The sequence below is a fragment of the Fusarium redolens genome (assembly GCF_020744475.1).
Source record: "Fusarium redolens strain MPI-CAGE-AT-0023 chromosome Unknown BKA55scaffold_7, whole genome shotgun sequence".
Lineage (NCBI taxonomy): Eukaryota > Fungi > Ascomycota > Sordariomycetes > Hypocreales > Nectriaceae > Fusarium > Fusarium redolens.
The window spans coordinates 995809-1012315 of record NW_025763670.1 but is presented as its reverse complement, the minus strand read 5'-3'; the positions used below and the strand labels follow the sequence as shown (position 1 = coordinate 1012315).

The window sequence follows — 16507 nt, the reverse complement described above, 5'->3', positions numbered from 1 at the left end:
CGTATCACATAAACAGCGACAATCCTTCATCATTTCGGTAACCTCCTCACGAGATAACGTCCCATCATATCTAAGCCAGGAGCATGGCAGCGCCAACAACAGCACCGACGACTCCATAAGGTGCCATAGCAGCAGCAGCGTTGGTCTCGTCGGGGTTAGAAGCATCGTTGGTAGCAGAAGCATCATTGTTGTCGTCGTTGCTTCCACTACCTCCACTGCCACCGCTGCCACCAGTAGCAGAAGGCTCATTGGAGTTCTGAGTTCTGGTACCGCCAACGATGGTGGTGGTCAACTGAGAAGCATCTGTAGGTCGAGTCGCATCGACGGAGACGCCAGAGACAGCAGCTGAGGCGGCGGATGCGACATAGGTGGTAGATGAGAAGCCACAAGTGTACATAAGGTCATCGATATCTACCACAATTAGCACAGCTCACATAATTCATCAAGGAAACTTACTCTCAGTGTCATCACGGATATCATCATCATCGTCGTCGTCGCCATCACGGTTGCGTTGAGCATTCTGGTGAATGCAATCGGCACAGAGAGCAGCGACACGACTGACGTTAAAAGAGTCGTTGGTGCAGACACACTGGGCCTCAAGACGGTCTTCTTCACGGTCACGATCGCCGCGGAGATCAGTGTCGCATGTCTTGGTGAGCTGAACGATGGGATCACAGACGGTGTCGCATTCTCGTGGGATGTCGTCCCGGTCGAGACTAACGTCTGCGCGGGCGAGGTAGAGAAGAGGAGCAATAGCAAGGGCGATGGTTGAGGTGTACATTTTGAGTGATTGATTGTAGGAGAATAAACTCTGTTGGTGTTGATGGGTTGAAGTGGTGATTGAAGTTGTGAATGAAGCTGTTGGTGATGAGAGAACGAATTGAAGGACAAACCAGGCATTTATACATTCTCATCCGTCAACTCAGTTTCAAAATACATTCTTACTTTCTTGGCACTCTCATTGCATGTCACTTCCCGACGATCCCCTTGGTCAGCCGAAGCCTCACCTTAATGTCCATTAATCCTTGCTTGCTTCACCCAGCCACGGCAGTCGTAATGCCTGGAGATTTGCCAAGCATAAAATCTGCCCACCAATTGATCGTCTGCACGACTCAGAAGCTTGGTCATAACTGGCTTCACGATAACTCTCGTCTCCGCTTCTACAGTCTTGGCGGAGCGTCATGGTTAAAGCGTTGGGCAGCCATTCTCCACTGCCAAATTTCTTGCTTGACTCCAAGTCTGGGGAACTTATTGTGCCAATACTCTCGGCGAGCTTGTATTGACCTCGTTGCAGTTTGCAGATTAATTACAGGATATAAGGTCCGTACTAGAAGCATTTGGCTAATTATACTTATATTTCTCCGGCGTGCAATATAAGCTTAAACTTTTCGCCGTGCGTCATAAGTGACATACAACCAGGGTCGGCAGTTAACAAAGAAATTTGAGAAAGAAAAAGATCAACAGAAGCACGATGATCAGTGGCTTTTCCCCCCAGGCCACGCAATACCCCCTCCACTACCCCAGCTCCCGCAATTTATGCTTGATTCTGCTGTCGCGTGAGGTCTTTCCTCTCTGAGAAGCACATTGATCGTTTGTGATTCGTCTACGAGGTTTTACACCCGTGGATTCACATTGGTTGAAGGTATTAGAAGCGTGGACTCAGCTGCCAAGACGATATCACAGCCTCGTTAGCCACGCGTTTCCATTCTATCTTTAATAGAAAGTTTGTCTTGGCGATTGATTAGTTTGAGCCCTATCGTGTTTGAGCCTCGATCAACGTGGTGATCTCGGGGGGTTTCGTTTGGTTCTGAGAATACACTGACTGCGTAACTGGGGAACACAGACGTCTCGGCGGCGTTTTTGGGAAGGTCGTCGTGACGTGGCTCAGTACGTTGTGAAGACGACGCAGAGGAGTTTGTCACGTTAAAATGTGTATTGCCAAGACTGCTGGTTATGATGGTATGGCAGGCTGGGTACGCTCAGATCGCTGAAAGGCGTGGTGATGAGGCGCAAGACAGAGAAGGGAAATGTTGGGATGGAGGAGATCCTCAGGTTCTAGAAGATGGAGCCGGATCGGCTTCTTGTGATATCTTGATGATTATCACTGGGCATGAATCAGAATGTTGATCTATATCCGTTTATTCACTATCATATTGTCGTCAATTTGGCGGATCGCACTTCTTTCCGTCTCACTCCTCTGCCGAAAGACTTGCACTGATGTCTCATGTCAATGTTGACACAGGTAATTTGACACATCCACGAAGTGACAAATGCTCAACAAGGTGTTGTCTCTGAACAAGTATCTGAATGCTGGCTCACTGTGCATAACGTTAGCTTGCTAATACCACAATCTCATAGCAACTCACCTTTGTCAATCCCTCGTACACCAGCACGTCCATCCTCCAGCGTCGTCACATAGTATAAGAACCCCAGCTCAAGCAATAGTCTTATCCAACTCGGCCAACACAATGAGCGTATCCGATTCAAACCTCTCAACCGGAATCTTGGTCATCTCCCCCGTCCTAACATACCCCAGCTTCTCATACCACCTAATAAGTCCCTTTCTCGTATGCAACGCATTCAACCCAATCTTCCCGACACCAAAATCCTTTGTGAGATACTCCTCTCCATATGCAACGAGCTTTCTTCCCAGACCTCCACGCTGCAGTGTTGGGTCAACAGCTAGGAGACACAAACGGCCGTAATCGGGGGCCTTTCTCATAACGTTCACGCACCCGATTATAGGGCCGTCAGGGGTGTCGCTTGCGACGAGGAATTTACTATCCGGCGAGGTGATCCTATCAATAATGACGGATATGTCGATGTTGAATGTCCCTGCCAATTCGGGAGATCCGACCCAGTCAATGTGAGCGTCTGTGAAGCGGAATGCTGCTTCGATGAGTTCTTGAAGCCGAGGAGCATCGTCTTTGGTGGCAACGCGAAAGTGCAGGTCAGACATTGTTAGTGGTGATTTGTTGATCAGTGCTGAAATGATAGTGTCGATTTGATGTGAATCATTCAGTCGTATACGTGACTCTTTAAATACCTCATATGCCTATGGGTATCACTCAATTTGCTGTCATTAAATAGGAAGGTCCCTTAAGGGCGTCAGATTGACGCGAAGGAAGCGAAAAACATGTCATATCAAATGGTCTCGGTGCCGTTTAAGCGGTCTGTTGTAACCTCAACTGGCGGGTCATAAGGGCGAGCCTTTCAATGAACAGCCCTACAAGTGGAGGGCGCAGGCTGTGTTGAGATTCGGAGATAGGGGAGCAGACCAATGGGAGAATTTGTATAATTGCCTCAACTGCTGCCTTTGCGCCAATCGGTCTTTACCTCATTTCCATCCTTGTTTGTTAGAAGAAATGCTACACCGGTGATCAAATGGTCTTGATGTGGCCTGTAGTAAAGCTGCTTACCCGAGACCTGAATCATTGAGGTCAGCGAAAGGCACTTACCTCTAGCCCAAGAGTCATTCCCTGGCTGCTGTTTTCTCCATGGATATCACATGTATATGATTCTTTCCTTTCACGTCGCCCAATAGTATTGCACATTTGATCTAATACTAGAAACTCTATCATCGGATAGTGGTCGTTAACAGATCCTACCTATGTTAGACCCTCGCCAGGATAAGCTTCACAACTATATTAAGGAACCATTGATGTAATGAAATTAGTGATTAAAGAGATCTTAATTGACTCGTCTCGAAATATCCGTTTTCCTACTCTCTTTGAATGCTCACGTTGGGGCTCTTCGCGCGTCGGCTTTTCGGGCCCGTGGGAAATCCCGACTGCTTCACGATAAGACTTCACTGGAAACGCACTGTAGCGAAGGTGGACAATCCTCACCATTTGCTTCTCGCTTCAATACTGGTCAATCACAGTTGAGATCAATTGGACTTTCTGTTCATAATAAGTTGATGATATATATAAGGAAATTGCTTTGTCATTGCGAATAGTTGACCTCTACAAACAGAGGTGCATTGATTCAATTGCTTCCAATCCCCAGTTGGAACCATGGCCCGCTTCGACTGCTCAATTGGAACCCTCAAACACCAATGAGTCAGGCCCAATTACACAGCCCAAACTTCATGCAATTGAACCTGGATTCATCGCAATTGTCCTATCGCTGAATAGCAAAAACGGCGATCCCGAAAACCCATCTCACACCGTTCGGGTCCACGGGCCCATGGCCATAAGCGCCCGCTGCATGGAATGCTTTAGCGCAAGTGCCCCCAAAATCCAGGCACACTGTACGCCAACCTCGAGCAATATAAAACACCATCCCTCGTCCTCACTCTACTTCTCTTCTTCATCAACACCAACGGACTCTTCCACCGTCCGCTCCTCCTTCTTCCCTTTTAGCCTAATCGGCCTCTCTGCACACACAGGGGAGGCCAAGCCCCCTCTAACTTGAATCAATGGCAGTCGCAGCAGCAACAGCAGCAACGTGCGCCCGGCAATTCGTCATGTCATGGTAGTCTCATCAGTGCCCCGGCGCCAGATTCTGATTTTGGTCTCTTGTGCGACGTTTCTCCTTTCTTGGATCTCTTACCTCTTGATTTCGACTTCAACTCTCAAGGTGTTCACCAGGGAAATGATGCGACGTGGAATTTTGGTCAGAATATGGGAGAGGGATTGTTTGATCAGATTATGATCCCTGACATGAGCGCTCTGGATACGAATACTCAGCTCGATGTGGGAGATGGCTTCCTCGCTCAGGAGCAGTCTCTCATCACTGTCAACTCTTCACCACTCGAGCAACCTTCAACATCAAGCACTCCCCACCCTACCACCACCAACAAATCTCCCTCATCGACTATCCCAGGAACCTCCACCTTCTCCCTCCACCCATCCCCCTCTTCTTCATCAGGCTCCTCCCGGAAGCGCAAATCGTCACCGGAAGACGAAGAGTCAGCCGTTACCCTCAAACGCCAACGCAACACCCTCGCAGCTCGCAAGTATCGCCAAAAGCGACTCGATCGCATTTCAGAGCTTGAGGAGGCACTGGCTGCTATGACAAATGAAAGGGATAACATGAGACTTCAACTTGCGAGGAGGGAAGCTGAGGTGGATGCCTTAAGAGAAATGCTGGGAAAGAAGTGAGAAGGAAAGGAAAGGAAAGGAAAGGAAACAAAACACAGGATTCAACATGATTGTTTGGATTCGGGGCTTTGGAAAGACTCCTAGATATGTTACGTTTTAGCGAGGCGCATTTCTAATTATATTGGTTTTTTTTTGTTCAATCATTGAAGCATAATTGATGTGATGTGATACGATGTGTGTCTTGAGATGACAATGCTCTTTAGGCAGGTGAGGTCGTGATTGTCGCCGGACTTCATCTCCTCTCGACATATAGAGAACTGAGGATGAATCTCGTGTCAACTTGCACTCATCTTCATCACTTCGCACCACCACTTACAAGAATTGCTTTATTGTATCAAGTCGAGTCATCTCAAGACAATTTATACATATTCATTTAACGCTGCAAACTTCCGTAGCATCCGAAATCTCCACGTAGAGCTCAGAACTGATCAATATATATGACTTACTATATGACTTACTATGCCCTTACCATCCCTTCTGTGAGATGAGTAACAATGAATCACTCACAAGTTGCGATAGAAGCCCAGTGCATCACGAGCATGGAAACACTGTAAGGACCTCGAACAAACGAGCGGGAAGTGGGACAGAGCGGGGTCCTTTGTTTCGATAAGGGATGAGCCAGAATGAGTCATTTTGAAGATTTCCCTTTTCGGAAAGACAAGATTCTTGCACTAATCTGAAGCTTATCGGCGTAACAGCAAAAGCAGATTGGATAATTCTATGAAGTGATAGTCCACAGTATTGTAGTTTAACTCTGCCATGTGTTGTCTCAGCGAATTGGGCCAGAGAGCGTGGTGTGTTCCCGCCCCAACGTAGCGAGCCACAGACAACCCCTCACGATACGGTTTTCTCACTAGATATACAACACAAGATAAGAAACACTTCTACAACAGAAAACAGCCAAGGTGGCCGAGTGGTCTAAGGCGCTGCACTCAAGATCTGATTGGTTGGATCTTATCCTGTTCAACAGGAAGCATTGCAGTATCGAGAGATGCTTGGGTTCGAATCCCAACCTTGGCAAATATCTTTTGCCAATTGGTCCCTTTTTTGACGTGGAGACATGCTGGGAGCCTCACAGTTAACCCAATTGCTTACTGGGGGGTTGCGTGTAGAGACTGCGTTTACAAATCTTGAGTTGCAAGAGCTGGAACTCCTCTCTCACGGGCTACATATTGATGACACTTGGACGGGATTGCATACAGCTATACATATTATTGTTACCGCTCGTAAAACACCAATTGCAATGAAGTTGCTACAATCCCTGACGGGAGGGTCGATTCATGAACAAGTTGTTAATAACTCCCCTGTGTCCATCGGAGGCCTAATATGGCAATCACTGTGTTCGCTCAGTCAACGCCTCCTGCCATTATAAACAAACACAATCCTCAAGTCAAAGTTCTTCTACTTTCACCCACTTTCACCGCCCACGAGCTGAAATTATGCCCTGACTCTCGCCACTCCCGAAATCATGAGGCTCAATCTGATCTTTGACTATCACAAGATCACCATCCGGTATGGTGTAGTGGCTAACATTTCGCGCTCTCATAACCTGAGAGATCAGTTCCGCGGAGCCCAGGGTTCGATTCCCTGTACCGGAGAATGTTTAAATTTTTTGCTCATTTCTGTTTTTGTTCAGTGGAACATCCTGGGGCGGAATGACTGCGAGGCAGTAGGCCTTCTCAAGCTGGCTGGATACGCGGATGATGCGGTTCTTTGGTGACAATCGAGAAAATGAACACGTAGCAGCCGGGCGAGCCATGTAAAACAATCCCGGAAAGCCGTATCCTGAAAGATGGAGGCCGAGGAAATACTTACCAGCTCTACGTCCCATGTATCTGATCACCCATCTTCCTGTGCTTAAAGTCCAATGACGAGATCTCCTCGGTTGTGTCTCTCTCGAGATTGACAGACCTTGACAAGAGTCTCCAGTTACAGAGCCGACCTTTCTCGCCCGTCTTCTCTCCCTATCCAACCAGTTCGCCGCACTCACGGATATCCCATCGACATCCGTCTTTTCCGAACCCAAAACTACACTGATGACCAACCGACATCATGTTCTCATTTACGATATCTCTCTCCTCGACACCTTCTCGTGACCCTTGATGTGGATTCAACCGTATCAAAAGTCCTTCGAATGCCTTGGCACATCCATCAATACCTGACTCGACAAGAATATTACCCAAAGCTTCCTCTTTCTAGCCGAGTGTTACTCGAGACCTACCTGCATTCTCCATTTGCGTCTGTTTGTCTCACGTTGCCGGAGGAGACAAGTTCACGACCATGATAGACCAAAAAGGGAGAACAGACCGCCTTCGTTCTTCGACGAATACGCTAGAATAAAACGCCACAATCTGTCACCTCGCTCACCTCCGTGTTTTGACGGTTCGACAACATCACTGGATGGTTGGCACACTTACACCCCTTCTCCAAACTGATCAACAGCACCAGCCACAAGTTCCTTCACTGCAACATCAACATTCCCCAATCTTCGCCACGACGTCTCCTCCGCAGTGGAGAGAACGCGGCTCGTCACGCGTCCGGCCGGAGGGTCTTTGACCTCACCTCACCTCACCGGCCCGTCCCATTCGTCGGTGCTGATACGAGGCCGGGCTTAAGACATGCGCCAGGCAAGAAGGTCATCCGAAGAGGAGCAAGGTATGCCATTGGGTTTTGTCATGAGAGTGTCAGCAAACGAGGATCTGGGCGCTGTGCTAGTCGTGGAGCGCATGACTGGTGTTATCATAGACCTTGGAAGAGCCCGTCAGGCGCTCTAGAACGTCGGAGTTGATGATAGAAGAGTGCTTTGTCGTGACTCCATAAGCATGGTGTCATGTCATGCTTTGAAGGCCAGTGTGGTGTTCACGAGTAACATTGGATGATAGGGTGAAGCATGGTTGTAGCGATCCGGTTCCTTCGGGTCTACTGTAACCATCAACGTAAACAGGAAGTTGTGTTGTAAATGATGATTTCTTGCAGGACCTAGACGTAGTGGCCGTTGCGGTCGTCCTCAGGGTCTCTGCAGCAGGGGATACAGACAGGACCCTTGACGCAGGCGGGGGAATGTCACAACGCCGGTGACTTTTGACCGGACTGTGTACTCCTATTGCCAAGTGTAGCAGGATTCAAAACAATTCAGGCTTGGCGACACAGGCGCAACGCGTCCAAGGGGGCGATAAACACCAAAGAGTCGTGATCATGGTGGGGGAGGAAGACTGATGACGCCGCCGGGACTGAGTCGGATGATGTGGGGCAGGGATCATGAGGCTTCTCAAGATGCAACTATGTTGCCCATGTCAAGGAAGAGTCGATCTCATCGAATCTGAGGGTGTAGTGACCAGGAATCTCTTGGTCTGAGTGGGAGTGGTTGGGCGATCGAGAAATCGAGTGCACGGGGACGGGTGGTGTACATTGAGTGGGTGTCATTCTGCTTAGCGCAACACTTGCCGAGCGCTTATTCCGGATCATGGATGAAAGGCTGTAAGAGTGGCGTCTCGTGGTGTTGTTGTTTGGCGGTGACTCGAGGAGAGACAAAGCCAGACATGCAAGGTGAACCCAGCTTTGCGGAGAGAGGGGGCGGGAACAAGCAACGTACATTAATTAGAACATTCGACAGGGCCGCCACTTATGCGATGTGAAAGGCTGAAGGTGCCAAATCTGGGGACGCCAGCCAAGCCACCAGACAATCAATATTCTTTAGATGCAACAGTCAATACATTTGTCCAAGGCTGTCGTATATTTTAGACTTGACCAACTACACAGAGGCTTTGAGTCTGAAGATCACAGAAGAGGCAAATTTCCATATCATGACCCCGGTCTGAGACGCCAGTCCCTCTCGGCAGTTGTTAGCCACGAGAAACGAACATACGGGGTGTTTCGCGAAACCAAAGGCATCGAAAGGAAGAAAGATGGGTGTAGGGGGAATGCGAGAGGAACGAATCAAGAAAGGCGTCGTGATGAGGATGTGGTGGTGGTGTTGATGATCACCCGCCTGAGACAACCAAGGCTGATGGCTTGACCAAGGACATCTCGCCCGGTCGTGGCGCAGCAGAGAGTAGTCTCAAAAGTTGGAGAAGGTTGCTCTCCTTTTTCTGATCGATAATCGGGTACAGGTTCCTTGATTATAGAGGTCTAGAAACTGATCCCGAGACAGGTGAAGCTCAAGCTTACTGGTTGAGATCTGCAAGGCCGAAACTCAAAGACTCCAATACAAGGCAGTTCCCATGCACAATCACCTGCGAACGCCTGCAAAACATAAACATCCAGAGACGAATCAGCTAGATTCAGCACTGTACAATCAGAGCTGAAGAGGCAAGGATGTGTGATGCGACGAGACAGTCAATTGGTCTGAGTGAATGCGGCTGTCACTGAAGAGTATGTACCTTGGGCAGACATAGACAGCCATCCTGACCTGCGGAAGCTACCCGTACGATGCATCTGCAGACTAGTGATAGCTACCAAGACTTACAGCAGGAAAAGTGCCATAGTTGCCGGATAGGATGCGCGGAGACAGCGGCATCGCGGGATATTTGAACGGAGTGGAGATGGACAAGGCTCGGGATGGAACGAAACGAGCCGGAGGATGAGAAGACAGAAAGAAAAAGAAAAAAAAAGGTGCGGCTGCATCAGGGAGGTGTGGGTAGACCGGAGATAGCATACGCGGTGAGTCGGTAATGAGAGGTCATGTGGGAAAAGTGGTGATGATAAACAACGACACTCCAAGCCTCGCTAGATCCGGCTTCGCCCGCGCGATGACGGTAAGTGTATCATTCTTTTAAAATAGCCTGAATAGCTCTGAGACAAGCATAGAACAGAGCATCTCGGTTATGCGCGTTGTATCGTAACAAATGTCAGGCCTCATCGTGAATGTCTGATGATTGATATAAATGGAGTTTTGAAGTTGAGGTGCCTACAAACCAAGGCTGCATGGCTATTTCTGGATCAGAGACCCACCGACTCGACGCTCGGACCGTCATCTACCCCCCCCCTTACAAGACATCCGCTGTAAGTGCACTGGCCTGGGCGTTTGTCAGGGGATCAAAGCCGCTGGAAGCAGTTGATTGAGTTCCACTAGAACAGCGCCCCAACCACGTCTTCCCGATATGTCGTGGGATGGGCTGGACACTGCAGGAAATACATACATGCAGATGTGATTGTGTAACTCGATAATATCCAACTTGACATCCTTTTGCATTTGGTCCTACCCCAGTGATGAAGTTATCACATCCCACGCAACAGGGGTTGTGCATGGAGAGTGGCGTCAATGACTTACAAACAATGCATTGGGGTAGCACCAATGGCCCAGAGGAGAAGGGAATGAATGCAATGATTCCACAAATCGAAGGTAGGCGTCTTAACACGGAGATATATAACATGTTCCTGTGATACGAATCTACTGCTGTGCGAGGTTGATGTCACACAACAAGTCATTTCCCCAAATGCACCGTCCAAGATGGGATTCGAGTGCAGAGACAACAGAGTCGGTACAGTGATAACTGGTAGACGTTAAGCTGCGCAAGCGCAAACGCGTTACTATCCTAATCGAGACTGCCTCGACTTGTTCTGGGCTGAGGCACTGACGCCAAGGGATTGTCGATGGGGAGAGACCCTGGTACGACTCTCTGTGGATGCATCCTGGCGCACATGGACACGAGGGTCAAGGGTCTGGTCGGCCGAGTTGGGGATAGTCCTCGATTGCCTTGATGTCAAGATGACTTTGAACGGTTGGTGGCTTGGGGAAATTGTATGTATGTACTGTATGTCAGACAGACAGGGATATCCATTTCTGTACAGTCAGGCAGCACGGTACTCTAAGTCAACTACATAATGCGAAGATATCGAGCAGACCACGCACAACATTACGAATCAGGTTGCAAGGATCTTCTATCGTCATTATCGCGAAATTCTTACCCCCTTCCATTCAAGAGGCAATGCGAGATCGTCAGTTGCGGAACCCTGGATTTCTCTTGAAAGTTGTAGGGGTCCTGTTAAGGTGGGCAATAAATCGGTGGGTGGCGACCTGTAAATCTTGGAGGACCCTTGACAAGCATAGAGATACGGGCATTTCAGCTTTGTCGATATCCCCCCTAAAACGGATAGCTTTTTTCTGTCATGGATGTTATTTGACATGGGGAATCGGCATGTGTTGAAGAGGGTGGTGTTGATTCACACCTACCGGTGGCGATGGCACAGGAACCTAGACATGAAGCCCCAACGTCGACGGACTCGGACTACGATATCGTGGCTAACATTCCAGGTTCACTCGCGGAGTCTCTGCAATATTCTATTGGAAGCATGTTTCAGTTCATTTTCTGATGCTAGATATAACTGGATGAGAAGGCTGGGATGTTTCGATAGCTCAAATAACGACAAGATCCAGACCGGTGAGATGAGATCTATGATTCTAACATGATGTCTCCTCCGGTCTCAAATGCAACCCTAAGAGATGGGAATATGCATCAGAACAAGTTATTCGGCACATCCTTCTGCGTGTGTGACCCTTTGATGGCCTGATTCCTCCCTTCGCTTGTCATCCAGATGGCTTTTTTGGGAGGGATATGTAGCAAATGGGAGGCCAAGCCATCAAGGGGGATGTCAAATAAACTAAAAGTTTATTCTTCTAGCTCAAGTATACGCAGCTCATAAAGATACTTTTTTCCAGGTCCATGGATTGAGGCTTGAAAAACTGCGCATCGAGGTTAGGCTGACTCCCGGTTCGCAACGTTCCCGCGCCTGTTACCGGTGAGGATACGTGAACTTGTGAAGTGGATGTTGTGATAGGATGTTTCAGATCGTCTAGAGTTGAAGAATTCCACATCACATTGTTATCCCACCCTCAGCCGTGTCTGCACCCAAAGCTAAGAGGTGTCTAGGCGTGTAGGCCAACAGACACACACGATGAGGTTTGTTTCGGGCCCGATAGTCAGTCACGTTGATGGTTTTCGGGTTGAATCTTCTGCCTAAGTCTAGGACCTCAAAGTGTAGGTCTGTAGGGTATGGATGGTGTCTGGTGGTGTAGGCTATGTAAGCAGAGGAGGCTGGTATATTAAGAGACAGCCTTTTCCCACTTGAGCATTGTGTCTGCTGTATTATATGATGGCTCTTCCATTTATTTCTCTCCGACTTTTTACGTTCTCTGATCCTTCTACGTGAGCGGTCACCTGAGAAATCACGACCTCACAAGACTCAAACGACATAGCATAGCAAAGTTATAGGTCTTACTCGTCTTACACCAAAACAAGTATCCCGAGATATCCGCTGGATCAGAGTCAATCGACTATTTTCTCATATAAGCCATCTGGAACATTTCCGGATATAGAACGGCAGAGTGGAGGTATATCCTTGGCTTACCAAACAAACAAAAGTGGCCTCATACAAGCAGATCTCTATTCGATGCGAACATCTACCTTGCCTGCCGGGTACTCGAGTGAGTGAGTGGTACTGCAGAATAGGAAAGTACGGGGTAGTATTTCTGGTTTACAGGGCATAACGCTTCTCTGAACCAGGATCATCAGATCCTCGTTTGTCAGGTGCCTCTCTTTCGCCGAGCACGACCATTCCATTTATTTCTCCTCAGCTCAGAAAGAAACCTGGACTTGTTCAATTCGTTATCAAGTTTTATTATTATTATTATTATCTTGCGCCACTCTAATTACGACTTACTCGCAATTATCTCACCGGTAGTGGAAAGATATATGCCGTCGCTGCCGGTTGCACCATAAGAGTCCGGGCACGGCGACATACCCCGTGAGGTACAAGCTTAAGCATATTATCACTGCGGGATATCAAAGTTACTTTTGTCTGTTCACCCCTCCATATCCGTCGCTCGTTGCTCGCAAAGAACAGCCCAGGCCAGGCCATTTCCAGACTCCCAGAGGCACAGACAGAACAGAAGAGACAGGAATATCGTAACGCCCCCGCCATTTCCCCATCACTCGCATTGCATCAATCGCGTCAGGTCTTCCAGGTTGTTTTACTACGAGTTTAGTTAGCTACGCCTAACTTTACACTGCGACGCCTAAAGTAGCGCCCACTTGGCCACTCTCGCCCGCTTTCACCCACTACAGGCCATTGTTTGCCGCCCGCTCCGCCGCTGGGCTTCACTCAACTCGCTACCATTATAGCACTCTCCTCTTTGGCTTTCCGGTTTCCAACTCTGATTCTTCTAAACTCCCTCCACTTTCTTTCTATCCTTCCTCCACCTTCCCTTCCTTCGAACCTTGGACTTCGGCCCGCCCCCCGACTTCGCCCTCCATTGCGAATTGCTTCAACCCAAAAACCCCCCCGACAAAAAAGTATCATGCCTGAATACCGCCACGCCAGGAGCGGTAGCCTCAGCGTCGCCAACGGCGGTTCACACTCTCAGGCGAGCGCTATGGCGAATACTCCCCGCTTCGATGGACCCCGAAGTCCCCCGAGTACGTTATGTTCACCCATTGTTGCTTTGCTGCGTGGTTGTTGCATGTTGCACACGACCCCCGCCAAACCTTGAATACCAAATGTCGTCCCTGCTGACACGACTGAATTACAGATACGTCCCACGTTCCTTGCAAGTTCTTCCGTCAAGGTGCTTGTCAGGCTGGTAATGCCTGTCCTTTCAGTCATGATCTGAGCAACGCTGCTGAGAACGTCTGCAAATACTTTGCAAAGGTGAGTGCGCCATATCGTGATCGATCGCCCGCTGCCAGCCGCATCCACCCCTCATCACGTCGCAACATCTCCAATCCACAGCAACACTAACGATCGTCGTTCAACCACAGGGAAACTGCAAGTTTGGTCCGAAATGCGCAAATATCCATATCCTTCCCGACGGTCGACGCATCAACTACGGAAAGAATGGCGTCACGATAGGCAATACTTCCGCCCTCGCGGGTCGATCTAACCCCACCTCCGCAAGCAACAATCAATCCTCCACAAGCGCCCTTACCACCTCCCTCTACCGCGCTGACGTTCCAGCATACGCTTCGGCATATCCTTACGACGAACAAGATCAGCACACTCTCGGCCGACAGCCTAGCCTCGAGAATGGTCTTCCAACCATCGATATGTCCTATACCGGATCCAACTACGGGTCTCCCCGAGAGGAAGAGTCCTTGCGCTTTGGTATGGGACTTTCTCCTGTTAACAACAAGGGTCTCTCTGTCCTAGACGCTCCTCTCCCCGCCTCTTTCGATTCCAATGGCATCTCGAACGCCGCCCGCTTCCCCGCTGGTCCATGGCCATCGTCCGTTCCCAACCAATTTGGCATCGAATCGCCTACTCCTTCGCTCAGCAATGCTAAAGACTCGCGTACGTCGGAGACTCTCAAGCTTTTACACACTTCAGCATTTGGTTCGTCGGAGCACCTCTTGGCCCCTCTGGATAGAAGCCCACCTAACTCTCATCAAGCCAACGGGGAGGAGTATTTTGGCAGGCGAGCTATGCACTCGTCCCGCTTTACCAAGCCCCGGATGCTCAGTTCCAGCATGCCTAAGACGTCTGTTGACCGAGACTGGGAGCCTGGTTTTGCCTTTGGCGACGACGACGATAACCTTCCCGAGAATTATGTACCCGAAAACCTTCAAGATCTCTTGACTCCAGTTGAAAAGGCTCGGCGTGGCTCTATGCGAGCTGACAGCGATGCTGAGGGCCTGAGCAAGTACGGCAGTCCCATTGGAACCAGCCCTAGCCGATGGGGTCCTATGTTCCAGCGGCAAAAGGAAGAGGAGGAAACCTCTCGATCTCTCCGAGGTGCTTCTGCCTTTGGCCACGTTGGAAGCCCACTCCGGAACTCTGTTCTTGCACAAGAGATGGGAGGCACAAACGGTTTCGTCCGTCCATCTTCTTTGCGATCTGGCAGTGACGGCATGTCCATGCTTTCTCAGCAACTTCAGCGAAGCCGTCTTGATGATACTGCAGGCAATTCTAGCCCTCTTCTCCACCCCGCGGCCGCTCGAGCTGGTGCTACCGCTAGTGCCATTAGCCCCATTAGTCCTATTGGCAAGGAGCGTGAACGTGGTGGCATGGAGCGTCATGTGTCAAGCGGTAGCATCAGCTCATCTATGAATGGCCGATTCACTACCCCCATTAACGAAGACGACGAAATGTTCCATATGGAGGGCATGGAGGAAGATGGTGAGCCTTCTATCAAGTCACCTAAGAGGACCTCAGCTGGCTTGGCCAATGTCTGGAGCAGCTATGCTGGCGCTGTCGCCGGCAAGCCCTCAAGCAATGGAACCAAGGGAGTTCCCGTCAGCGGCCGATAAACGACCAGGCTGTAAGGCGGAGGATGGCGTCTTTGAACAACTGGTTTCAGTTTTATCAGCCAAGCGTCGGAGTTGGTAGCTTAGACAAAAACAGTAAGTGACGAGTTGACGAGCCATGATCTTGAGCGGACAGCACCACAATCGCTACGACATACTGCATTTCGCCAACAAGCTTTACGATTGAGTGGAACGGACGAAAGAAAAATACGAGGATGTATAGCAATTTATTATGGCCAAGATCAAAAAGGATATAGGATACACGGCCAGGAGTTTTTGACATTTTTCTGTTTTCATATATTGCTTGATAATCGCTATCATATCATGAACTGCTTTGGGGGGCGGATGGCTTCTGATTTTTGCCCACTCAGTTTTTAGGCTTGATGAAGGTGGTAAGCAAAGCTGACTTATAGTTGCTGGATGCACAGTTGGGTCTGTTTGCTTGGTATCTTCATCTTGGGCATGGTGTTTTGGGGAGGTTTCGGATCTACAAAAACAATTGCAAATGGGGGTCAAGACCTCGCTAGATATATCGAGGCAAATCATGTATGAAAATAGCTGCATGTATGGATGTATAATGAACATTACGTGTTCACCAGGCCTGTTGGCACTGGATTTACCTAGTACCTAGCCATTTGCGGTGATGTGATGTCGTTCTCGAAAGATCTTTGGCTGTCTAAGGTACGTGATAATGAGGCCTGTGTGCTAGTCAGGCTCCATGGTGGAGATATGATGTCGGGGATATTGACTATGTGAGCTCTACAGGGAGCAGTCACAGAACGTAGGTAAAGAAATTGGGTGTTTCTATACACTATACAAAGCCACAGAGTAGAGATTTGACCATCTACCCTTCTTCATCAACTCAGCAAAGTTAATACATCCCCATTCTCCTAATTCACTGCTTCACAATATGAGAATCAGGAAATAGCCAATCGTCACATCCCGCGAGCAGTGAAGGGGGAGCTCAAGAATACACTTCAAGCCGATTACTCGTCGCCAAGTCTTTCATTCAAACATCTCCTTATCTTTCTCCTCCTGTGGCGCCTCCCTCCACGACCGTCTGGAAAACAATGAACCGTCTCATGGTGCGCCGAGATTAAAAAAGAACTTGATGCGTTATATTGCGTTTTTATATCTTTCCTTCCACCACCACCCCTTCACAAT

General features: G+C 49.0%; 4 protein-coding genes and 2 non-coding genes across 6 annotated transcripts; 4 read left to right on the top strand and 2 right to left on the bottom strand.

Annotated features, from left to right (window-relative positions):
• Positions 1-70: 70 nt before the first annotated feature.
• Positions 71-781, bottom strand: BKA55DRAFT_689326 (uncharacterized protein; the record flags this gene model as incomplete). Its single annotated transcript, XM_046199337.1, has 2 exons — positions 71-411; positions 457-781. The coding sequence occupies 2 exons, from the start codon at positions 779-781 to the stop codon at positions 71-73; spliced, it is 666 nt and encodes a 221-aa protein (XP_046050072.1).
• Positions 782-2434: 1653 nt separating this feature from the next.
• On the bottom strand, positions 2435-2959 carry BKA55DRAFT_511101 (acyl-CoA N-acyltransferase; the record flags this gene model as incomplete). The annotated part of the gene is made up of 1 exon (XM_046187671.1): positions 2435-2959. The coding sequence occupies one exon, from the start codon at positions 2957-2959 to the stop codon at positions 2435-2437; it is 525 nt and encodes a 174-aa protein (XP_046050071.1).
• Positions 2960-3734: 775 nt separating this feature from the next.
• On the top strand, positions 3735-5547 carry BKA55DRAFT_726857 (uncharacterized protein; the record flags this gene model as incomplete). The annotated part of the gene is made up of 3 exons (XM_046201145.1): positions 3735-3833; positions 3934-4252; positions 4396-5547. The coding sequence occupies 3 exons, from the start codon at positions 3735-3737 to the stop codon at positions 5103-5105; spliced, it is 1128 nt and encodes a 375-aa protein (XP_046050070.1). The 3' UTR covers positions 5106-5547.
• Positions 5548-6004: 457 nt separating this feature from the next.
• Positions 6005-6125, top strand: BKA55DRAFT_t170. The gene has a single exon. It is a non-coding gene; the product is annotated as a tRNA-Leu (tRNA).
• A 488-nt stretch (positions 6126-6613) lies between these two features.
• BKA55DRAFT_t171 lies at positions 6614-6703 on the top strand. Its single transcript has one exon. It is a non-coding gene; the product is annotated as a tRNA-Glu (tRNA).
• A 6698-nt stretch (positions 6704-13401) lies between these two features.
• Positions 13402-15346, top strand: BKA55DRAFT_509238 (uncharacterized protein; the record flags this gene model as incomplete). Its single annotated transcript, XM_046187512.1, has 3 exons — positions 13402-13519; positions 13633-13751; positions 13862-15346. 3 exons carry the CDS (start codon positions 13402-13404, stop codon positions 15344-15346), a joined length of 1722 nt encoding a protein of 573 aa, XP_046050069.1.
• Between the last annotated feature and the right edge of the window lie 1161 nt (positions 15347-16507).